We start from the raw sequence: 25,159 nt of genomic DNA, 5'->3' as shown, positions 1-25,159 counted from the left end.
AGGCTGAAAATCAGAGAAAAAAATTTCAGGTGAAATGTAATCCCCAAAGCCAGGGATTTGCAAGGCTGGTTCAGGACACTAGAGGAGAAACCAGCAGAGCCCTGAAGAACTTGTGATGAGTATTCATCGAGCCGTGACTTACGCCTTTGATTTAGGGCAGAGAAGCCCGACTCGCAGGCAGCTCCCAAATCACCTCTTCTGCAAGCGTGGGCAGCGTTTGGTCCTGGCTGGGTTTTTTTTTATTCTTCTTTTCCCAAAAGCCAACGACCTTTCCTGCCGTGGTAACACCTACCCATCAGGTGACTAAACCGAAGGCAGGCCCTGCCAGGCGAGCGTTACCGCAAGGCACGCCGGGTGGCCAGCTCTCCCTGGCTCCTCCCGTCACACGGCGGGACGACAACCAACTTGCAGCAACCCACGGCGCTTCGCTGACACGCACCAGCCGCTCTCCCCAATACATGACGCAGGGCCGTAACCGACGGCCGTGACGTGCTTCCAAAAGAGGCCACGTGCCCTGCGTCAGCCGAGCAGGCGGCTGCCAGCGGTTTGAGGCAGGCTGCTACTGCTCCCCGTCTTCATAAGGGGCGCCAGGATTTGGTACCAATCGTTACACGACATATAAGCTGTACCGGTCCGGGATCAGCCCATCACCTTCAAACCTAAAATAACCTCCCTCATCTAGCAAAATGCTTCCTGAAATACTCTGTATTTTTCCTAAAAAGAAAAAAAAATAAAAATCACTCCCACATGCCTGAACTTTTTTCCTGAAACACTTCCAAAAAAAATGAAGCTTACTTACAAATCAAGTAGAACCTGTGCTGTAGGACTTCAATTCAGAGGCTTTTTGGTTTTGTCTTGAAAGCAGCAACAGAACTGTATTTACTCCTTTTAAGCAAACTGAGCAAGAGAGCCTTTGTTAACTTTAACATCACTATGATTTGGGAATAAGGGACAATTAGTTTGTCAAAATCTTCAAAATGGAACTTGTCAAATCCACAGATACGTGCAAGGTTTTAAGTCTTGCCTAATGGAAAGAAGTTATCTGCAGAGTGGGTTTTTTATGAATGTATTTTTTTTATCTTTAATCAAAACATTACTGTTTTCTAGAGAGAGAAAATATTTTGTAAAACAAAGCGTCACTCCTGCGAGAGGCTTTTTACAGGTCTGGCCTGGTTTTTACTCTCAAACTAGAACACGTCACAGTCACAGACCCTCTATCTAACGACACAGCCCCTTCTCTAACAACCTCACAGGGTTTCCACAAAACGTCAGGCAACCCAGTTAACGTGTAACGATTTGAGCTTACCTAAGTTATCTCCTTCCAAAAAGCGTACTTGTAACATGGCCGAGGGTGCACTTGAAGAATATTCAGTACTTACCCAGCACTACGGATCATCTTGACTTGTTAGAAGCCGCAGCACTTAACTCCTGGAATACTTACCAGACCACAAGACAAATCATCTTTCTAAGCACCAGAGGTTTGAGACACGATGCAGTACCGTCAAAAGCAAGCAACTCTTACGAATAAATCAACCCGTTTTACGCAATTAGTTCAGGCAGATCCTCCTCATCACTTCAGGAAAACAACAACAAAATAGTGGCCGCTGTCAGTTGTTAGATCTACTGTCTTTTGACTTTGTGTGTTCTGCATTAGCATAACGTATTTTACAGGTACCTTAACATTTTAAACTTTTTTTTTTTTTTAAAGCTTCGAAACTTTTTTTTTTAAATTCAATTGCAATGACTTCTGAAGTGAAGGAATGAAATGCTTGACTAAAATACAAACCTATCCTGAAATCCTTATAAATTCAGTTTAGCAAACAGAACACAAAACAAAATTCTTACACATTTGTTGACAAAAGCCCAAACTCAAAGTTGCAGTAGGTTTGTTAGGCCAGAATGTGTTTAATGACTGAAACTGCATGCGAACAAAACACAGCTGTAGCACAGATACAGTGCTTTCAAGTTTTAGATTACGGTGAGCTGATAGGATCGAGATAACTGAGAAGTACTAATAGACGGAAATTGCCTGCACACTGGTCTGTGCATTTCACATTCTCCCCCCTCTCCCAGAGGGGTGCCTCTCTGCAAGAGGTTGTAGCAGGAATGCCTGCAATGGAGCCTACAAACAACAGGTAATCATCTGCTACGGTAGGTAAAGCTACTCCGTTAGTAACAGCTTTCCATTCAAAGGTAAAAGCGATGAGCTCAACTTCATGTTCCGAACATCCAACGCCCTGTTTCCACACCAGAAGCTGTGCAGAGCATCCATCACCTCAGTGGGATTCCTGCTTACACAAACTGCCCACCTTTACAGGAACAGGATTTGGAGCCCAGTTCAATATTCACAATTGCCTAATGAGAATCGTATTGATCACCAAAAAGAAAACCCCGACAGCCCTGAAACATATTTGCTATAGCTACGGGTTCAAGTGGAAGACCAGAAGCAATGGGACTATGAAAGCAAAAAGGCTGTATTTTATAAATGTTTCCTACTACATACAAGAACAAATGCAGGATGTGATGTTTGCTTAGTTTTATTAATTTATTTCTGCAGGAATCTGCAACTCGGAGTATGCACTTTCTGGAGGTACCATGCATGCATAGCCTCTGAATGCTTTTATACAATTTCATCTCTTAGTAGTAAGTTCATTCACAGCATACACAAATCTAGAATGTAGACATCATATATACAGGATTAAACAAGATCGTGTCTTCTTTTAATGAAAAAATTTAACAGGGTTTCACACAGCAGGAAATATGGATTAGATACACTGGTGCCACCATAAATAAATAAGTTTCAAGAACACAGTTTTTTAAAATCGGTTTCAAAGGTACTGAAAACCCAGGATTATAATATTGCATTAACTCCATTGATTTTTGATTATTCAAAACCAAGAAAAATATTCGCATTAATATTTATGGACATAAACAGCAATGAAAGCCCAAAACTGAAGAAATCTGGCAAAATTCAGTCATGGCTAGCTTCATATAATATTGACATTCTGAAACGAAACAAGTGCAGCAGCACATAGAGACAGTACTGACTATGAGATGTGATATCTGTGCATGTCATCTTTCTTTACGGGATTTAGAGTCACTGTAGTACAGAGCACATAAATTCTGTGGTGCCAAACAAGCTGATGAATTGTTTATGTCCAACTGTCCACTTCTTAGGATAGTCATTTTCACATTCTAGGGTATACCACTGATTTTTAAAACAAAAAACTATCAACCTGATGACAAGCTTGTTTTTAACATATTTAATGTTCTCAACATTCTTTTTCAAAAACATTCTTTATTGTTTTTATTTTCTTTTGTCCCCATTTCAACTCAAGTATTTTTATTTCAGTTTCAAGGGTTTTTTTTTTTTTTTTTTTTACAATCAATATTAAATGTAAAAGTATTTAGAAATTGAAATGAGAGATGTATAACTGGGACAGATAAAGTAACTGAAAGAAAAGTTGTGGTTTTTTTTTTTTTAAATGTGATTTAGTAGCATATCATAATCAGAAAGTACTGAGACCAGCTCTTTTAAGAATTATTACACCTTTTCACCACACCTCCCATTTTTCAAGGGAAACACACACACACACACACACCACAGACACACAGATACACAATTCGATCTAAGACTAGATTTTACAAAGTACTTCCTTTTGCTTGACTTCCCACCCCTTTCCTCTTCACCCAAACAAGACTAATAATTACATCAAATTAAAAGCAGATCCAAAGTTCAGGATTTCTTTTGGTTTACTATGTTCTGAATCATTTTCCACAAGCCCCACTCTAAATAAATTTTTAAAGAACTACAGTAGTATTCTATAATTAAAGGGGATTCATCTTAATAGCACAGTAAATATAAAATAAGCTTTATAAAATTTCAATGAACAGTGAAATAATTTTGAACATCTGAATGTCCAAGTCACACTCTACCACTCTAGTAGCATAGCTGAGGGAAAGCTCAGTCATTAAGGAAAAAAAGAAAACACACGTAGTGCATTAACTCAACACAACGGCATCAGCATCCCACCACTCACACAGACACAAAAGTTTTATACAATACAGTGCATTTTGTATGCCAGCTGACATTAGGGTTTTATGTGCATTCAATAAATATTACATAAACCAATCTTTTTGGCATAATCTACAATTCAGTTGGGGTGTGAACAGCGTCACCTGCTTTCAGAAGGAAAATGGATCTTCCAATATTCAAAATACGATTTACATTCTAACAAACTAAAAATATTCAAGCACCATGTAAAGTCTTTCCTATTAATGTCTGAGTATGGGCATTTACAAGTAAAAGAATACAACATAAGGGTGGTGGTGGTTTTGGGGTTTTTTTTGTGGGGTTTTTTTTTTATACAAGCAAAAAATGAGAGCAATTGAGAAACTGGAGTAAAATTATTGGTACGAAGGAATCCATTTGCAATTTAATGGCACTCATTCAGTTTTCCAGAATGCATCTTACTGTCACACGGCAGCCTTCCTTCTCTTCCTCTGGTGAAGCTACGACTAAGATTAGCGAGTCTCCATTTATGGTTATTACAGTTCAGGGAATTACTGGACTGCATGCATCTCCTCCCTCCTTCAAAAGTAGCATATATTCTGTCTGAAAATGGCACAGCTGTATTGATGCGTGACACAACTACTCTCATTTGCTGTCATTTCATTTGCTATCATTTAGTAATTCCAGCAAAAACAAATGCTTCTAGAACTTCCGCAGAAATACAAATGAACAGAAAATTTAAATAATGCAAAGGCAAAGGCATCACGATAGAAAAGTCACGAAGTTACTGGTATTGAGTAATTCATTATACAGCTGATAACAGCAATGGTACTGCTTATCCTAGGTATAACGCTTCTGCTCATCTGCTTTCTAGTTACCTCAGTTTTGTCAGACTGTCCACTTACATGAGTAAAATCAATATTTGCCTTCTAACTTCATGTGACACTAATTTTTTTTACCCCTTTCCACATAGGAAGGGACTAGTTCTGATGCCTTTGACTTTGTTTTGCTCATCAGTGGTGCACACTGATCGCTGGAGATCTCTTAGCTTATTTAAAATTATGCTGAAGATTCAATTAGTGCAAGAACATATTGAAAAACGCCAGATAAAATATTGGTTCCTCATCTAAGATCACAGTTCGGTTTTTACTGTTGTCTTTATAAACTGCAGAGAGAGAAGACACCAGATTGAGCAATGCAGTCAAGATGAGTTTTCCACTACCCAACCCTTACCAAGGCTGCTTGATTTTACATAAGGATTCAGACATGATTGTTCTACCACTGCTTAACATGTTATCACACATCAAGTGAATTGTGATAATTGACCATATGGATGTGGCTGCCATGAGCTAATAACAATTTAAAATGAAGTAGCTTAAATCTCTTCTGATAAGGTTTAGCTAGCACATTTTGCCTCACAGTTGCAAAGTCAATTACTATAACTTAGCTGACGTGCTTGGTTGTGTCTCCAAATCTTGACAAAGTTATACTGTAAGAACTCAAATGCACTGTACCAGCTTCTGACCAGTACACAAGAACATCCTGCTCAGTCGCGCAGTTGTGTAACATAATCATTCAGCTGCCCAAACCCAAGATCGATTTCGCAAGTATTGAGTGCTTTATTACAGCAACCTGAAGCATTCAAACAAATTGAACATCACCTTTATAATACAGTATATCATATGCATAAAAGTACCAGTATGATTTTCAGTTGCAAGTCTTGTGTTCTTCAATCTACAGCAAATATTTCATGACCAAAATAAAAAGAATGCAGTGTGTAATTTTTCAGGATCTGGCATCTGCTCTTTTATGCAGGCTGGTTTATTAACAATGTGCAAATAAACCTTTACTGAAGAGCTAACTGATGAATTATTTTTCAGCTAACTTTGAACTGGGGCACAAAGTACCTTCTGTGCTGTAAACATCATGAATTCTTCACAAATTGGAAGCTGAAAAGGCCTAAGGAACTGGGTACAAACTCTTCTCATACACAACCATGGCTGAGCTCAAGTCTTCCAAACCAAATTTGCAGTAGTCTGTGTTTGGCGTATGTCACTGTGCTGCTACAGAGCACAGGCTTAGAAGATTGTTGTATATGAAAGCATACTTTTAGCTTTGAAACACAAAGGCCTAATGAAAGCATGCAGCAGTATTTTCATCTGTAATACGGTAGAATTCATTCTTAGTTTATTACCAGTGTTGACACAGCCAGGTGAGCACTGTACAAGCAAAAGGGATCGTAAAAAATTACCTCTGATTAAACTCTCTGTAACACTCATACGGTATCTCATTTAGTCACCTTAGGTTACTATTTCAAACAGCAATTTTTCTGTAGACATAAGTTACCCTGAAAAAAAGCAGCAATAACAAATACCCTTCTCCTTGTTTTTTTATACATTGCAAAATTTATCATTGCATTTACCTGTCTTCTTTTTCAGTAGCTTACAATCTAGAAGCACAGGGAGCCTTTGTTTTCCAGCTAGCTGTGGCCAGGTTAAGTCAGCTCTGGCTCTTCAGATTTTGTGGTTAAGTGTAACATTTCACACCATTACTAAGAGTCCTATAATTTTTTTTTAAAAAAGTTTGGTTTTTTTAGAGCCACTAAGCAGTATCTATAACCACAGGACTAAACACCAGTAGTTATTTGCTTTCCTGTATACATTCTTCCGAAAATTAATCCTTTTACATTTTCAGGTTTCATTTTCTGCTTTGCTCACTGCAATGGGATAAGAAAGAATTTCACCCTTTATTTATTTATTTTTAGTGTAGCACAAGCAGAAACATCTTAACACATTACTGCCACCCCTTGCAATATGAAGATTGTTGACTGGCAAAGGCCGGGCAGATGGACTGAAAGGTTCCCCATGTTTCCTTCTCCTACATCTGTCAGCTTAAGAGCCTGTTTTCAACCCAACGCAGCCCCTTCCTGATTTTCAGGTGTATCGTGGCATTTCACACTGCTCACAGCGATTTAGCGCTGGATGATTTAGAAAGGTGCAGCTATCACAATTCCATGGAGCCCCTTCAAAGTCTTCATCTCTTGGCTGAGTCCGTGGAGTCTGTTTGGAGCTGGTTTGATGCTCTAAAAAAAATGCCAAAGAAAAACATTTTTTCTTATTTCAGAAGACAAGGATGATAGGCAAGATCATACTACTGGTTTGTCACTTCATTAAACACTCTAGCCTAAATCAAACATGGAAACCTTTCCACTTCGGTAACATTAAAGGTCTTTTGCTAAAGCATTTCTAATTCAGTTTGTGAATATTTAAAGCATTTCACTTCTGTAAAGGGTCACTTAACCACACTACACAAAAAACAAAAAAGCAGTCACCACTGTTAGGTCACCGATACTGCTAAAGGTTAAATAGTTTAAAATGTACTGAAAAGTTTGTTACTGGCACTGCAACACCATCCTGTTAAGGAATGACTTCAGGGGTTTACGTACAGCAGTCTTACCAAACTCTAAATTCCAATAACCCTACTTTACCTGAAGTGAAAGACTACTTCTAACTTAGTTCCTTCAAACAGTCTGACAGATGATATATTTTCTGCATCTTTTTCTAGCATTTATCCAGGCTGAAGAAAATACAATATAAAAATAAAATGGTAGGCCTGTTTCAAAACAAGATGATGGTTATTCTTATGGCTTTGCAGCAGGGATGTGCGTCAGTGAAGCAGCACTTAGGTCTGTTTTCATTCATAAAATCAGTATGTATGCAAATCATACATTAGATATTAACCCACAGAGAGACTCAGTTTTCTGATGTCTCCTACCACTACTTCAAGACCTCAGGTTATCTACTAAAAGTGACAAATGCTTCTAGGATGTGGAAACGCAACATTTTACAAAATGTTAATATTTGAAAAAACATCAGCACACATACCTAGAAGGTGAGGTTAAGATACCCATCTGCTAAAGAAACATCTGTAGAACAGTTTAATTAAAAGAGAACTTAGGTTGTAAAATATGTCTGTCAAAGTGCACACATTGCTGTCATCTGCTAAGAAATGTAGCAGATGGCTGATGACAAAGTTAGTGCAAATAGTACTTAGGTTTGTCTTCAGAGACATACTGAAAGAAAATATAGTAACCTCCTCCTTTAGATGTAAACCTTTTCCAGTCCAGAAGTTGTGTAGTCACATCAACAGTGCTTGGCCTCAACAAATTCCTTCTAAGCAAGCAAGTAGTGTGGGCACTTGACTGCATTCATGTTGACCAGCCAGACGGCAGCACAGAGCAGACCATACCTGTCTGTCTGCTGATGCCTGAATATTCAACAGCTGAATATTAAGGAAATGGAACTTTTTAAGAAGAAAAAATATTTTTACAATTCCATGTTAAAAGCCAAGCTCAGAATACAGCACACCAGCCCTAAAACTGATCTCTAGTAAGTTGACAGACAAAACCGTGAAGTTAGTCATAAAGTCGCACAAATCCTTACAAAACACTATCTTTCCAATTGCCAAATAAAATAACTTATTTCATGCAAGTTTTGCATGTTATTTTGCTTTGAAATAATAAATCCAATAGGCTAGTGTAATTAAGATAATCTCTTCAAGCATCACAAAGCACCAGTGCCTTAAATCAACCACAAGACCACTGCAATTTAACATGAATCCAGGCAGCTGCCTTCATACCACTGCTCACCTGCTGCTACTGTCTTTCCTAGACACTATCACCTAATGCAGGGAACACATCCCAGTATTGGGATTTTTTTTGAACCACGAGCAGTAGTTATGGGACTTCTCTTCCTTTAAAATTTCCACATACTAAGTATTTTATTATATCGAAGGGTAAAATACTTGCTTCAAAAGAGGGGGAAAAAATTCCTTGTATGAATTCAAAATTCAGCTGCAAAAAGCTTTGTGAAGTGTTTATCAGCAATTAGAACTTATTTACAAAATTTGGATTTTCAAGCAGACTATATGATTACTGATTCAGAAGAGCGACTTCTTTTCCACTAACAATATTATAAATCTTATCATACAACATTTTCAAAGAGACCACTGTTTAGAGCACAGGATCCTAGACTGGCTATTTCAGCAGAAAGATACAAAGTGTTTAAACACTTCCAGTAACATTTGAAATCATTCTTTTAACAGATTTCAGGAAGTAAGAGAAAAAAAAAAAAGGTCCAGAAATACCTGAGACAAAAGGTAGGATTCTGCTCCAAAATCACCACTACATGTAGTGGTGTTTAGAGAGTAACTGAGCTACACGGCCACTGGGTGTCTACTAACGGTGAGTTGAGTCACATACTGACTGAATCACCACTGAGCAAAAAGTGAGACTAAACACATAGTGCCTGTGCTGATGTCAAACTTCAGTGTCCTCAGCTGGATATGAATCCTAGATACTATATAATTAGCACAGAAAATTTTAGAAACCAGTAATGAACTTGCACAAGTGAGACACTTATCTCTTTAGACCGACGTGAGGAAATGTGTTCTGCCTCGGTCCTTAAAAAGTCTGAAGCTCTTGCTGTGCTAAAACTTTGGGGCTACTGTGAAATTCATGCTCTACACAAAAAATAGGTAAAGTGTGACCATTCAAGTTTAATTATATTTTAAAATAGAAATGCAAATTTTAAAAAGCTGCTGTGACCAATTAAACTTGCATAAAAGATTCCAACTAAACTATAAAATGCTAACAATACATATTAGAAGACAGCTAAACAAACCTGACACAGAGCTTTTAACATAGAAGTATTTTTTTTAAAAAAACCCACAATTAGGAAGGTCCAGTTAACATGTAAAAGTCTGTATACTTTCAACTCTTTTTCTACCAGTGAATAACAGTATTTACAAACAATGTATTAACAGAACATTCATTTGCAACAACCTGCTTGAGGAAAACAAGTTGTAGCCAGGATTACTGCACTTACATAAACATGTTCTGGTTTGGTTCACATACCATGAAAAGTTATAATTAGAATCGCTTCCTGTCATCACAGGTTTTTTTTTTTTTTTTAAAAGGAAAAAAAACACAAGCTCTTTCAATGCAGATTAGCTAACTTGATGCTTGTTTGTCGACCTACCCTTTTTATATGGCTTTGGTGGCACAACAGGACCAGGCTCTATGTTATCATAGAAGTTACACGTGGCTTTCGGATCAAAGTTCCCTGTCAGAAAAGAAAAGTAATAAAGTGTAACTCCAAGGTTATTTACATGCCTACGCCAGTGATACGAACATCTAGAGGCTTCAGATTTTATACATCTTTTTATTATGACATTATAAATTAGCTTTCTCCTGAGTAGCCTTTTGTCACATATTTTCAGTTTTGTGTTGATTCTAGTAATTTTTAGCAGGCTAATCTCACGTTGAAGAATCAACTTCAGCTCAGTGTCCAACCACTAAACCACATCCCTAAGCACCACATCTACACATCTTTTAAATACCTCCAGGGATGGTGACTCAACCACCTCCCTGGGCAGCCTGTTCTAATGCCTGACAGCCCTTGCAGTGAAGAAATTTTTCCTAATATCCAATCTAAACTCCCCTGGCACAACTTGAGGCCATTTCCTCTTGTCCTATCACTTGTTACTTGGGAGAAGAGACCAGCATCCACCTGGCTACAGCCTCCTTTCAGGTAGTTGTAGAGAGCGATAAGGTCTCCCCTCAGCCTCCTGTTCTCCAGGCAAAACACCCCCAGTGCCCTCAGCCGCTCCTCATAAGACTTCTGCTCTAGACCCTTCACCAGCTTCATTGCCCTTCTTTGGACACGCTCCAGCACCTCAATGTCCTTCTTGTAGTGAGGGGCCCAACACTGAAGACAGTACTCAAAGTGTGGCCAACTCCTGCCCAAACTGGTGTCATCTGCAACATGCCTGCCCATGTTTAAATTTTTTTTTTTTTTTTAAAAATATCAATTCTTTACCTCTAGATTGAAGGAGATCAACTTCTTTCAGTGTACAGTCAACATTTATCTGGAGCTGTCTGTTGTGGCTTCTCAATCTGGTCATTTCCTCAGACTAGAAAGAAATAGCCCAAAATAGTAATTGTGGGAAAGTCAGTATCTCATCTGACATAGAAATAACATTGCTGTATCTTCATTAACAACTTTATTAAAAATCGAGTATAGATAAGGCACGGAAAAAAATAGTCAAGGTTCCACTGTCTATCCTGTCCCCTCTACCCAATTCACTCCCTCAAAAAAGATTCTTGTATTGGCATTTGAGGAGGAAAACAAACCACACCAACAAAAACGAACAAGTCAATATTAAAATTCATTAGTAAGAAGACATAGCTGAGATCAAATTTATAAAACTATACACCTTATAAAATTCTGTATAAATTGATGCCTTGCTACATGAGTTTACATCAAGATGATCAGGAAACAGAATACGAACTGCAGTTCACATTAATTATTGCTTGATTATAACTGAATAAGGTCAGGAGTTTGTTTATTAGTATCACCTCAAGGAGCTCCAACATGCCAAACCTTCTAGCCCTGTATATTTAAATCGTTCAATGCTGCAACACAGTAATTATTCTTAACAGAATAATCAGTTATTTAAGTCTATATATTTGGATATCATTAAGAAACCCTGGGTTACTGGAAAACAAAGTGTTTTCAATGCTAGCAGCAGTGGTTATTAACATGTATGAATAACTATCTTATCCTAGGATGCATTCCAGCATCACAGAGTCACAAAATCACAGAATGTTTGAGGTTGGAAGGGACCTCTGGAGGTCACCTGGTCCAACCCCTCTATCCAGATGGCTTTTGATTATCTCCAGGGAAGAACACTCTACAACCACTCTGGGCAACCTGCACCAGTGCTCAGTCAACCACACAGTAAAAAAGTGGTTCCTGATGTGCAGAGGGACCCTCCTGTGTTTCTGGTCATGTCACTGGGCACCAGTGGAAAGAGCCTTATTCCATCTCTTTGCGCCCTCCCTTCAGGTACTTACATACATTGATAAGATCCCCCCAAGCATTCTCTTCTCCACGTTGAACAGTCCTACCTCTCTCAGCCTGTCCTCATAGGAGATATTCTCCAGTCCCTTAATCACCTTTGTGGCCCTTCAGTGGACTCTCCAGTATGACCATATCTCTCTCTTGTAGTGGGGAGCCCACTCTTGGACACCATACTCCAAGTGTGGCCTCACCAGTGCTGAATAAAGGGGAAGGGTAACCTCGCTCTCTCCTTGCTGGCAACACTCCAAATGCAGCCCAGGATATCATTAGCCTTCTATGCCACATTACTGGCTCATATTCAGTTTGGTCTCCACCAGGACCACAAGGCCTTTTCTGCAAAATTGCTTTCCAGTTGGTCGGCTCCCAGCTTATACTGGTGCATGGGGTTGTTCCTCCCCAAGTGGAGGACTTAGTACTTCCCCTTGCTGAATGGCATGAGGTTCCTGCCTGTTCATTTTTATAGCTTGTTGAAGTCCCTCTGAATGGCAGCACAACTCTCCCAGTTTTGTGTCATCAGCAAACTTGCTGAGGGTACGCTCTGCCCCATCATCCAGATCATTAAGGAAGATGTTAAATGGTGTCAGATCCACCAGTACTCACCCCTGTGGTACACCACTAGTTACTGGCCTTCAAACAGACTTTTTGCCACTGATTGCCATACTCTTGGCCTGCCTATTCAGTCAGTTCTCAATCCACCTCATTGTATGCTCATCCAGCCCATATTTCATCAGCTTCTCTACGAAGATCTTACAGGAGACAATGTTCAAAGCTGTACTGAAGTCTAGAAAGATAATAACCACTGCTGTCTCCTCATCTACCAGGCCAATCTTTTCATCCCAGAAGTTTATCAAACTGGTTGAACCTGACTTCCCATTTGTGAATCCATGCTGACTACTGCTGATCATTTTTTTTGTCCTTCATATGCGTGGAAATGGTCTTCTGGATTAGTTGCTCCACCACTTTCCTAGGATCAAGGTGAGGCTGACCAGCTTGTAGTTCCCTGGGTCCTCCTTCTTGAAGAAAGAAGTGACATTTGCTCTCCTCTAGTCTCGGGGTACTTCTCCCAAACACTATAATCAATCAAAGATTATGTGGAGCGGCTTTGCAATGACATCTGCCAGCTCCCTCAGCACGTGGGTGCATCCCATCCAGGACCATGAGCTCATGTATGTCCGCTTTGCTTAAGTATTCCCTGACCTGATCCTCTTCCACCAACGGTACACCTTCCTTGCTCCAGACTTTTCCCTGGGTCTCTGGGACTCGAGATTCCTGAAGGCCTGTAAAGACTGAGGCAAAGAAGGCGTTCAGTATCTCAGCCTCTTCCATGTCCTACGTAACCAAGTCTCATTGAGCAATGGGTCCACATTTTCACTAGCCTTCCTTTTGTCACCTATGTACTAATAGAAGCCCTTCTTTTTGTCTTTGACCTCCCGTGCCAGATTCAATTCCAGTTGGGCTTTGGCTTTCCTAACCTCATCCTTGCACACTCAGACAGTGCCTCTGTATTCCTCCCAGGAACATATCTGCCAAATGCTGCCCTGAGACAGGTGAGACATACAGCAGCCATACTAGTTAAGCAGCTAACAGCCCCTACTATGCCTTCCAGCCCACATCTTTGTGATTTGTTTATGTTACCACAGTAAGTCAGTCAGTCTGAACTGATTTGGCTAACAACTGCACAAAGTGGAAATTATTTTTCAGCCAGATGAATTCTCTTATCAGAGCCATACAGATGTTTGGGCTGGAGTCGCTTGCAGGTGGAAGTCACACAGATAGGAAGAATCAACAACGAAAAGAGGAGAGAGAGGTGCCAACTATTTGAACCAACACCACCACTGAAAAGTTATTTGGCACATCCTGCACACACCAAATGGGAAATAGATTATCTAGGAGATGCAACTACTGAATCAACGAAATACCTCAGTCTAACAAAATAGCTTTTTTAAAAAATGTGAAACCTTGCTGCATGAACACCAAGCTGTTTATGGCTCATGATCTTTAAACAGACTCGGACACACACTTTTATAGGTTGTTTGCAAAGTAACTATCTATTCAGTTCCATGGTCCAGAAAAGCACATGTATACAAGTTTCAGAAATTCTGTTGTGAACACTAAGTAAGCTGGACACATATCTGCTTCTTAAATTATAAGAACTGGCTTACAACAAGCCAAGAACTTATAAAAAGTCATCTCCAAAGACTAAGGATTTTATATCCCAAAATATTTTTTATATAACACTTTAGTTCATGAAAACATAAAAAATAGATTTGAATCTTGAATTAGAATACTAACAAATTGCTTACTGTTGGAATCGCAGTTGTACAGGTGTCTCTTCGAACCCGCCTCTGCATTAGGTCATGCTCCATACCATTGACTTCGGCTTTCAGGCGTTCAAGCTCTTCTTTCTCAAGCTTCAGTTCCTTTGCTAATCTCTCCATCCTTGCTCGTTGATGTAACAGCAAGGCTAATGTTTTACATGGAAGAAATAGTTACTAACACACAAACACCTGGAAAACTGAATTCTTAACTTATGCGTAAGATTCATGAGTGACCTTTCTGGAAAAAAAAAAGTGATCATAAACATGCAGCCAAATATCAGTGTGAAGATGCTTTCATGCCAAATGAACTACAATTTAGAACAAAGTTCTTCCAGAATAAAAACACATTTTAGACAGTAACTTGAAGTTGATATTACCATTTTGGTCAAAGCTTCTTTTTTTGCATTTGGTCTTTCTCGTCTCAAAAATACAAAGGCACCTGTACAAGGAGACAGCTTCTCAGGATGAAACAGCAACCTAATTATATTAATACTGTACTGACAAAAAAAAAAATACCAGAGGTAAGATCAGAAGGTAACACACACTTCATATCTGCTGCTCAATAGCAGCTGACACACTAGCCTTAAGACATTAGCCAAATGTCAGTCCTGAATTGTGGGGTTTTTTCACTGCTATTACAGATTAAGCTATAATAAACTTCAAGTAGTCTTAGCTTTTCAAAGAGTATTGTAATTCTCAATACTGTAAGTTCCCCAGTGCTCAAAGGCAAAACTACAGAACTTCAATAAAACAGACTAGAGGATCCAGAAAATAAAAAGTGGGGGAAGCTCAGGTGCTTCAGAGTCTTTAATTCTACAATAGAGCTGATTTACTGTCCTCTAATCTCTCTCTGCTGTTAATCATCCTCTCATATTTTTGTCATGGTACTGAAATTTATAACTCTCACTCACAAGCTGGCGTTGGGTTCCCAGAGCAGCCAAAGAAAGAATTTTGACTAGCTGGAAAACAATATTCAGTTTCTGCAGGAAGCCTGTTTCTCAGTATTTCATCATGATGTAAAACTGGCCAAATTAATTAGCGTGATGCTTAGCCCTTTCTGATCTGGCAGGTTTTACCTGATTAAAATCTACTAGGACAGAGAAAAATAAAAGAAATTTGCTGTGGTTATTCAGACAAGCATGCTGCTCATACAACAATGTTCCAGCAAACTGCTGAAATGCATGAAGATGATGTAGAACCTGCAAAATGCTACGTCATACAAAGCACCAGCCGGCACCTGCCCTTTTCTTCACCCCTATCCAACACCAGCAAAGAGAAAACACATAATATCTCAAGAACATTTGCATATTAGCTAAAGTTAGAAAAATAAGCAACAATATGACACAGCTTACTGGGGGAAGATAAAAACCTCAACAGTCAGGAACATAAAAACAACGGTGGTTTTTTTATCAGATGTAAGTTTTCTGTCCAAAAAAGTAGCACTATATTTTGGATTTTGTATGGATCCACCAATTCACAGCCAAAGAATAAACACTGAAAATCCTATCCAAGAATAACATCAGATGTTTTTATAATACAGGCACCAGTATTACTGAACAAAACTGTTCTCTACATTTTGAAGTAGCGTAAGTCATCCAAGTAGAGTTTAAGAGATCACACAATTTTTTAAAAAAAGTACAGATACCAGGTTGTGTGATTTTCCACTATTACTATCAAACCTTGTCTTTGTGTGACTCCTGCAATTTAACATCTGACTACATTACAGAGCTTCGCATTATACTCTAGCACAACTCATCAAACATGACTCTACAAAGACAACAGTGGAAGTAGAATGACCAGAATGAATTTTTCGTAACTTTTCACAATGGTTTGTATTCAAAAGAAAATTAAACAAACTTGTTCCCTATATTAAGCTGTTAAATATACTCTTCTGTAGGACTCCTTTGCTGTATTAAAGAATATAATGTTTATTTTTCTGTAATTTATTTCTATCAAGAGTTCAGAGTGCAGCAATACCAAAGGCTATAACGAGTCCCAGCTGCGGTAGCTCCCACAAAAGCATATACTAACTAGTTTTATTGGTTTTGTTTTCCAAATACACAAATCTAGTCAAAGATACAAAGGCAAAACCAGATTTCTACGTTTCAGAAGATACTTTTCTCAGTTACATGAAGCTACATACAGTTTTCTCATGTAACTGACAATCTTTAATGAAGCTGTAATAGGAACACTACCAAAGTATATGGCATAGGAGTTTCAGACCTACTAATGCTTATTCTCCGTAAATAACATTTCTAATTGGGTCTACCAGGTACAGAACAGCTCTTTGTTGATGAGTTAGAATAGCTCAAGAGATGTAAAGTGAATAAGAAATCAAGAACTACAGCACAGCATTATAACCATTATTTCAGCTCTCTGAAGTGAAAGGAAGACTAGAAGAAGCAATGGAAGAGCAAACTCTTTTCCAAACACAAATCTAGAAACAAAGTACATTCTTTAAATAATTGCTGCTGATTATCATTCTGTCATTATCCCAAATGATTGGTTTGAATGCTTGCAGACCGATTCATTTGCTCAATTTTAAATGTTTCAAATCTACAAAGCAGATTACTCTGAGAAAAGCAGTTTTCAGCTAAAGGTTAGATTTCAACATTTATTTATTTTTTGCTAAATTACTTAATTCTTCATTCATACGTGTACGACTATGTTCTATCCCTATGCAACAGAACACATATCCTAAAATTTGTCTGCCAATCTCTTACTCCTCTTTGAAAACTCTAAGTGGAAGAAGTGAACTTTTTATGAAGTTCTCCAAAATAGTTATTTTAATACCTTTTAAAAAAAACCATGACTTGTATTGACACCTGAGGTACTTTTAGCTGCAATCCTACCTCCCTCTCCTCTTTCATTTAATACTCTTCAATCTAAACCAAATAAATTGGATTCAAATTCCCTGCAGAAGTTAGTGCTTCAGGTTTTATAAAGCACCCGAGTACAGAACAAATACGAAAAATAATAAAATCCACGTGTAAATTTATGATAGTTCTTCAACACAGAATTTACAAACTGGACATAGAGTATATGAACAAACCACTTACTCTTGTTAGCTGCAGTATTTTCTTTTAATAAATTCCCCTAATATTAAAAGATAGCAACTTTAAAAACCTCAGAAATTCTTTATCTATTAGACTGGAATTTGGCAATTTTTTTAAAAAATGAGAACAGACTTCTCTCATTAGATGATTTTTAGCCCAATTTCTATTGTTCTCTGTACAGGTTCAAAAATTCTCACTTAGTAAGAAGCAAAATCAAGCTGAAAACGCATTTTACAATAATAAGAGTTTGTAGGGTGAGACATTTACCTTGAGTGTAAGCATAGTCGTCTGATCCAGAACTAGAACTTCTCTGATACTTATGGCTTCCTTTTTCTCCTCCAGATCCTGGGATTACAGAAATAGGCTGAATAGGTTCCGGTGCTGCAGAACGCTCTTCTTGGTCCACTAAATTTAAAAGATTCTCAGTCGGTGCTCGACCTACTGTGATTTTAAAAATGGTTGGGTTTGGCTGAGATACCATTACCCGAGGAGACTGTGTTGGTGCACCTGTAGGTCCAGTTGGTTGAGTGTAGGTAATATATACTGGATTAACACTAAATGGAGGTTTGGGTTGACCCGACATACCTCTTGATGGAGAGCTCGAAGGAGGAGTAGTGGCTGCATACAGCTGGTGCTGGTTTCGCTGAGATGGTTGATTACTTATTGGTGAAGGACTTCTGTTCATTGCAGTCCCAGGTCTTTGTGGTGGCTCAACTGTAATTTCTATTTTATTCATGGAACCTTTGGATAAACCAGGTCCAGCAAAAGAAGGAAGATACGATACAGAGTGACCGCCTTGTTTTTGGAAAGTCTGGGATGCTTGCTGATATGGATGGGGTGGGACAGTTGAAGGACTAGGAGGCATGAAAACATGTGAACTCTGATGACCCAGCTGAGGAGGCTGAACTTGGTGTTGAGGAGAGCCAAAGGGAGAGGGACACTGGGATGCCGGTGGTGATCGAAAAGCTGACTGAGGGATCTGGGGTTGTTTAGGAGAATACTGAGAAGGTTGGTAGTTCTGTTGATGAGGATACACAGGTAGAGGACGGGGAGTGTAATGTGGAACTGGGCCCTGTGGCGATGAATGCCACTGTGTATTCTGAGGAGTCTGTCGTCCTGAAGAACTTTGAGATGTTTGTCTTATATAAATAGAGCCAGGAGTCCCATAAAGATTGCTTGGAATCTGTGGAAGAATTTGTAGAGCTCTGGGTACACTCTGTCCAGAGGGGAGGTTTTGTGATACTGTAACAGTAATGGGATTTGTACTGTACCGAGGTATGTGCATATACGTGGGAGGAGGGCCTTGCATAGCAGACGTGTTCATTCCTGGTTGTACGGAAGATGGCTGTGGAGGTGGCTGTGGAGGAGGAGTAGCTGCATTTCTATTCTGGTCATTCATGAAAAACGGATTGTAACTAGGAGAAGCTGCCACAACAGCGGGAGCAGAATGTGGTTCTTGAACTAAGCATATCAGCTGTTTACCTGCTGTGCGTTGTGGATCAATATGTCCATCGCTTGAACTGTGTACCAGTGTACGACCACCATTAAGTTGAGCTCCATCCCCTGCATGATAGCTGGTATGAGGATGAATACCCAGATTAATGTGCAAAAGGCTATTTCTATTCATTCTGGTGTCATCAGGGCTATGGTACTCCATATACAAGTATTTGTTGCTCTCCTGTGCAAGGACTCGACAACAGGCATCTAGGTTGTTGTTGTTCTAGGAGTAAGAATGGACAGCTACTATTGTCAAACAGCAAAAGAAAAAGCCACTGCTCAGCATTCAATAAGCATTCAACTGAAGCTTGCAATCAAGCCTAGCTTGAACACAACTAAGGATAACATTTCACAGACACAAATTTTGAAATAAAGGTAATACCTACTAGGTCATAGTATGCAAGTAGCACATAGCTCACATTGCATCTAGCAAAATACTATGGTAACACTAGCTACAGTATGACATATTAAAACAATCAAGTTCAGTTTTGGGGAAAGTAATGGTTAGAACTCTTGGCATCTTCTAAAAGGAACAGGTATGTACAATTTACTACTACTACTAACACAAATCAAATCAAACTAGATCAAAATTGCTAACTATGGAAAGTCGAAACAAAAATGCAGATGACTTTTTAATGTTTACATATGTGTTTACTGTTTTCACCTTTTTTTTTTTTTTTACTGTTTACCCAAATATTTCTCTTTACCTGACAGTTTAAAAGCCCAACATTTTAAACCAGCTTCTCTGGTAAAACAGAATTTAATGCCTTACAAATGAAGTCAGAATAAGTATTGCTTGAAAAAGTACTGGCAATTCCATAAAGCACCTTACAATTCTGACATAATTTCAACTGCCTTTAAGAATTTCAGGCTCAAGGCTAAAAAAAAGGTTTATTCATACATACATCAGTGAGGAAACCAAATAACCCCTGTAATTGTTTGATTTGTTCTGTGGTGCCAGCAGCTGAAACTATACAGACAATAAATTATGAATCAAATCAAAAGTATAATGGGGAATTCCCTTTCTTCATTCCTCTCTCTACTCATTTTAGCTTAATCTACTCTTGTTTAAAGAACACGAAAGACAGCTTTTCCAAAAGAGCAAAATCGTTAGAAAGCATTCCAGATTGTGGTTTTAGTCTTTTTTTCTCCTCAGTTTCTCATACAACAGCCTCTATCAGCTGTGGTTCAATGTTTAAATTAAACAGGAGTTAAAGAAAAAAAATTCACTTTGAGTCAAGTTCAACTACATCTGGCCCTCAGCATCCTTTGTTACATGTGATCCAAGACGAGTACCTTTCGTGACATACAGCACCTCCTACCAGAAGTGTGTATATATTCATACATACACGCATACATCCCTGCCTGCCTTAGTGTGCTAAGATTACCATTCTAAGGAATACGCATTAATAATGATTTCACTTCTATTTAAAACACTATCACTATATAAAGTTTGTATACATATTAATACTCATGTGGCTTTGCAATACAATTTTCAACAGCCTATCCAGTTGGTTGAAAAGTCACAGTTACATTTCTTTTCTAAAGGACTGATACCTAGTCAGTCTTAATACTAAAGTGAAGATGACTTTCCCAAAGTTTCACACGATTTCAAACACACACATTCAGCATCTTTTCAGATGAAGACTTACTACTGAACATGACAGAAGACAAGAGAGTCCAGCACTTATTATGTATGGCTCTCACACTATAGATACTTCTCCCTGACTACCTCCCCTTCATGCCAAGCTCCCCTTCTACACCCCAATGGTCAACGGGAATATCCAGACATATCACAGAAAAATTTAAAACCAGAACATGTGGAAACCAGACCTTGTAATAATAACCAGCACCACAGTGCCAAGACAGCAGTCTCAAAAAAGTTAACTGCTACCATCAGCCACTTTGCCATCTACAGGACTTCATAAAGAGAGTCCTCAGCTTCCTTAGGTCACTTCATCAGGGTGGAGGTAAAGAGAACATTGATAGTACAAGCCCTAATCTGATTTCTCAGGGTATGGAATGTATTTATCATTCCAAAGGACTCTCAATTTTTAATAGGTCCAAAACTCACACGCGTTTAAACCTAGAGCATGTATTGCAATAGGTTAATGGAAACCAGCTCATATATCTCAAAACATATATAAAGTGGGTTTGGAAACAAATGCTACACTTAAAAAAATGACAGATATTTGCAATGTAGTGTTAACTAGCTATACAGAACACCGTATTATAGATATAGAACACCATATGCTTCTGCAGTATTAGGGGTTCTTTCATTTTATCAGTTTACAGATGTCTATGACTTAAACATAGTTCATCAAAAGGATCATGTACTTAACAGTACAGAAGAGATGACTATCAGAATAAGTAAAGCTTTATACTGCAGGGCTTTACACTTACCTTAAAGCAATTCATTTGTATTTAGATGGTTTAGAAGACACACAATGCAAAAATTACAGCCACAGTTATAAGTAAACCTACTCTTCTGCCAGGGGCAGGTAGGATGCGAATACAGCTTTGCTACTTTCATATGCAGCAGTTTATGGATTAGGTTCCACTTTAGCCACAGTCACACAAGGCCAAACCAGATCTTACATGTTTCTATTCCACTCCTGAATCTTCCCATTAACAGAATGTATTCCCAGATGACCACAACTTTGAAAAATGATTGTGTGTGGTCCCTTATTATCACTTTCAATTTGTAATTTTAGATGAAGGTGGAAGGAAGTAATGGAGGAAAAAAAAAACCAAAACAAACACCCCTACTTGGAAAAAGTAAAAACAAACCTTCGGACAGCTGTGGCAAAAAGATGTTATGAAGACAGAAAATCTTTAGATTCTTAGCTAAAGCCAGTACCTTATCTTGGAAGAACGAGCCATTGTTTGCTAAAATCTTCTCCAGTATATGTATGCTATTTATGTAGCCATCATTAATAATCACCTCATTAGCCACTTTCCTTATTCCCTGTATGCGTACAGTCACAGGTCGCACAGACAAGGAAGAATAGTCAGTGCAAAAACCTCCACAAATCTAAGTGAAGAATGATAAAAATCTTTGTACATAAAAGATAGGACAAAAATGAAAGCAGTGGAGTCTTAGACCCTTTCGAAACAAAACAGAAGAATGAAAATCTATGCCTTATGTATAGTACTAAAAAGAATTTTCATACTACAAAAATAAAACACACAGACTCTTAAATTAAAATTCTTCACCATACCTGAAGCATGCACTGAGATACCACCCCTTCAGGTATCTCAGGGAAACGTTGTCGGAGATCATGGAGTACCTGCGCGTCGAGTTGTTGACTGCCCTGTGCCATGCCAGATTGATGATGTTTCAGATTACCCAGAAGTGGAAGTCAACAGGCCTTCCAATGATTATGGTCTTCTGAGGCTTCTGGCATTTTCTGTAAGAAAACACAATCAATTACCTTTTAAGTCATCACAACAACTCCTCCTCCTTCCCCAGCTGCATGTGTAAAAGAATTACAGTACTACATTTTTAAATATGAAGAGAGACAATAGGTTAAACACAAGAGTGGGAATCATTACGTCTCAAATTCTAATATTAAAACACTTAATGTATCACAGGTATGTCTACATGACATTTCACTGGCATGTGCTAGTTCAGGTCTTTACACAGTCCTATTGCAGTACCATGTAGGCATAACCATCTGACCTGCATAAAATCAAATTGTTACATATTTACTCCCAGTGAGTTTCTGAACAGTTTGTAGAAAAGTCTGAAGTTATCACAAAGCATGCATGTCTTTGTTATTTACAACATGGTAGAAATAATGGGCTGGAAAACTAAGTAGCACAATTATCCAAAAATACTCCTCTAGTAATAGGGCTTAAACTCTTTCCTCTTTACATCACTACAAATCCAAGAAGTTGGAAGCAATTTTTGTGACACACAACAAGAGTTAAACAGAATTTAGAGAGTCCTTTTTAGGATAATGATGAGCATCTATTTAAGATTTTTGTAAAGCACCTATTATATTCATACTAACATGATTAGTGACAAAAAAAAACTTCTACCCATTTCAGGATTCTCGTATTCAGCAGCAAAGAGATTCTATCTGAACTTCAATACCCAAGGACTACTAGAAGGCAAATACAGTCTGAGTCAACACATGCTTTTCTCACTTGCGGCTTATGATCACAGCAGTAATCAAAAGGTAGCTGAAGTCTACGTGAAGATTCACAAAGACTTTGCGTGAAGGTGGTGCATGACACAGCCCCTGTAATACATCTGTCATTGCTAAGCTTCAAAAACCTTTCCAACATTACTACTCAGTTGAACACTTAACTGCAGAGAATGTAGTGTCGTGTTCAAAAACGGAAATGAAAGTCAGATACCAGCAGAGTTGGTATTCAAGTAATATATTAGTTACTCAAAGCCCCAAGTTTACATCATGCTTATCTCAACCTCAGTGCACTTGTGGGTGGTACCTAGTATACGTATTTATTGCAGTCAGCTTTCACTTGTTAGCTCAACTTCTAATAGCAGTCTAGAGCAGCACAACAGATCAGCACAAACATACACGTACCTTTATGCACTAATAAATTCCAACAGCTTCCTGAATCTTTCCTAAGAAAGTCTCTTAGTTTTCATAGGCAAGAAAATAGAACATTTATCTTCAAAGAAATATAAAATGTCAGCTTTAGGGTAAAAAAGCAGCTTTGGTGGTTTGTTTGTGGTTTTATTTTGCTTTGAATTATTTTGCCTATTTAATAACCATGTCTTTCTTTTTTTCATCTCTTTCTAAATATTATTTCCTTTCTCTGAAAAGGGGCATAACGACAACAACCACCACCACAACAAAAACAGAAGTCATGTCCACTATCTGGCTAGTTCGTATGTGGACAGCTCTTAACTGACATTAGCATTCATTAAATAACGCATATGCTTACAGGAAGGCTTGCTCTCTGTCATATCTGATATATTCTAGTATCCAGTATCTGTCACATCACACTCTTTTTCCAAGATAAATGAGACAAGTTTAACAAACAGTAAGATACATGAATTATCCTGCTGTGATTTAAGAAATGCTACCATAAATTTACACTGTATAGTCACAATGCAGTTCTGTCCACTGCAGTAATGCTGCAGATCCCTTTTCTTTTAAAAGGAAATGTGTTTCCACTGACTACAAGAGTCAGCTGAAACTTCCTATCTGCACTCACAGTAGGAGATCTTTCATAAAACTTTTTTTTCATAAATAAAAAGTATCATACTCTGAAAGGCAGACCACCACAAGAATTCTCAAAGAAAACCTGACGGCAATCAAGCTGTATGTGTTTCTAGACAACTCTCCTTTTCCCAGGAGGCAAGGGATGAAGTGCAGTAATGGAGGAATACCCTACCAGAATAAATTGCTGTCAAAATCCCTGTGGAATAACAATGACAGTCTCTGAAAATCTGAAATAGAAGATAATAATTTTAAGAATTTCATTTGCATGAGCAAAAGCCTTTGCATCACTTCTCAATTCAAAGGCAAATTCAAATGGATCTCCAGTCTGTTCAGCCATGTCGCATCATCAATACAGACAATGTTTTTCTACACCACTTTTATAATAATCTAACTTAACAATTTCTTTGATGTTTTTCTAGCAGTTCCTGAATATGTGTGGTGAGTAGAGGTGTAACACCCAAAGTAATTGACAGTTACTGGACAACTATGAATTTTACCAGAGTTCTCTTCTAAACACAAATAATGGATAACAAATTTCCATTCTCATTTTCAAGAGTTGAAGCTTCTAGCCTTTAGTTACACATATAGCCTTGAAAAGTCTGTAAGAAACCCAAAATAATTGCCCTGAGAAGCATGAACACACAATAATTCAGAACTCTACTGTGGAAATTTGTTATTTTTCAGCCCATACCACAAAATTCACTACTACCGTATCTAAGAGCCCAGCATTTTGTCCTGCCTATTCTGTTTGACCTGCCTACAACCGACGGCACATTTTCTGTTCTAAGCAGGCACGAACTGGCTGGAATACCATACCTGCTTCCCATGTTGCTCCACAACACCAGGCAGGTGGAGAAGCAAGTTGTTCAGAGAGCCAAGAGTTTACAGCACAGACTAGACAGCTAAGACGCTTAGACAAGAGCTCCTACTGAGCCACGAAAGACTAGGAAAGCAATCCTTCAAGGCTTCTTTCTCTCACAGCGTGCACAGGCTAAGGGACATCCCAAAGTGCGCTACACTACCAGCCTTATAATTACTGAAAGTTCACAGAGCAGAACACACCAAAACAACAACTCAAAGTCAGAACAAAAGCAAGCCACTTTGTCTGTAACTTTCAAAAATGAGTTGAGGATACTGAAACTCCAGTTGTAAA

General features: G+C 38.5%; 1 protein-coding gene across 7 annotated transcripts in view; it reads right to left on the bottom strand.

Annotated features, from left to right (window-relative positions):
- Positions 1 to 2,522: 2,522 nt before the first annotated feature.
- Positions 2,523 to 25,159, bottom strand: part of TAB3 (TGF-beta activated kinase 1 (MAP3K7) binding protein 3) — a 47,195-nt gene continuing 24,558 nt past the window's right edge. The window contains exons 2-8 of one of the 7 annotated variants that reach the window (XM_054809429.1): positions 22,027 to 22,215; positions 17,894 to 19,028; positions 17,576 to 17,749; positions 14,238 to 14,398; positions 10,891 to 10,984; positions 10,051 to 10,134; positions 2,523 to 7,094 (exon numbers count right to left, since the gene is read on the bottom strand). In XM_054809429.1, the coding sequence (XP_054665404.1) occupies positions 6,946 to 7,094; positions 10,051 to 10,134; positions 10,891 to 10,984; positions 14,238 to 14,398; positions 17,576 to 17,749; positions 17,894 to 19,028; positions 22,027 to 22,128 (1,899 nt within the window). In that variant the 5' untranslated portion in view covers positions 22,129 to 22,215 and the 3' untranslated portion in view covers positions 2,523 to 6,945. The other 6 variants (XM_054809439.1, XM_054809457.1, XM_054809413.1 and 3 more) reach the window with 6 other exon arrangements.

This window comes from Grus americana, chromosome 1, assembly GCF_028858705.1.
Source record: "Grus americana isolate bGruAme1 chromosome 1, bGruAme1.mat, whole genome shotgun sequence".
Classification (NCBI taxonomy): Eukaryota; Metazoa; Chordata; class Aves; order Gruiformes; family Gruidae; genus Grus; species Grus americana.
Note: the sequence above shows the minus strand (reverse complement) of the source record. Positions and strands in the feature narration are given on the sequence as shown.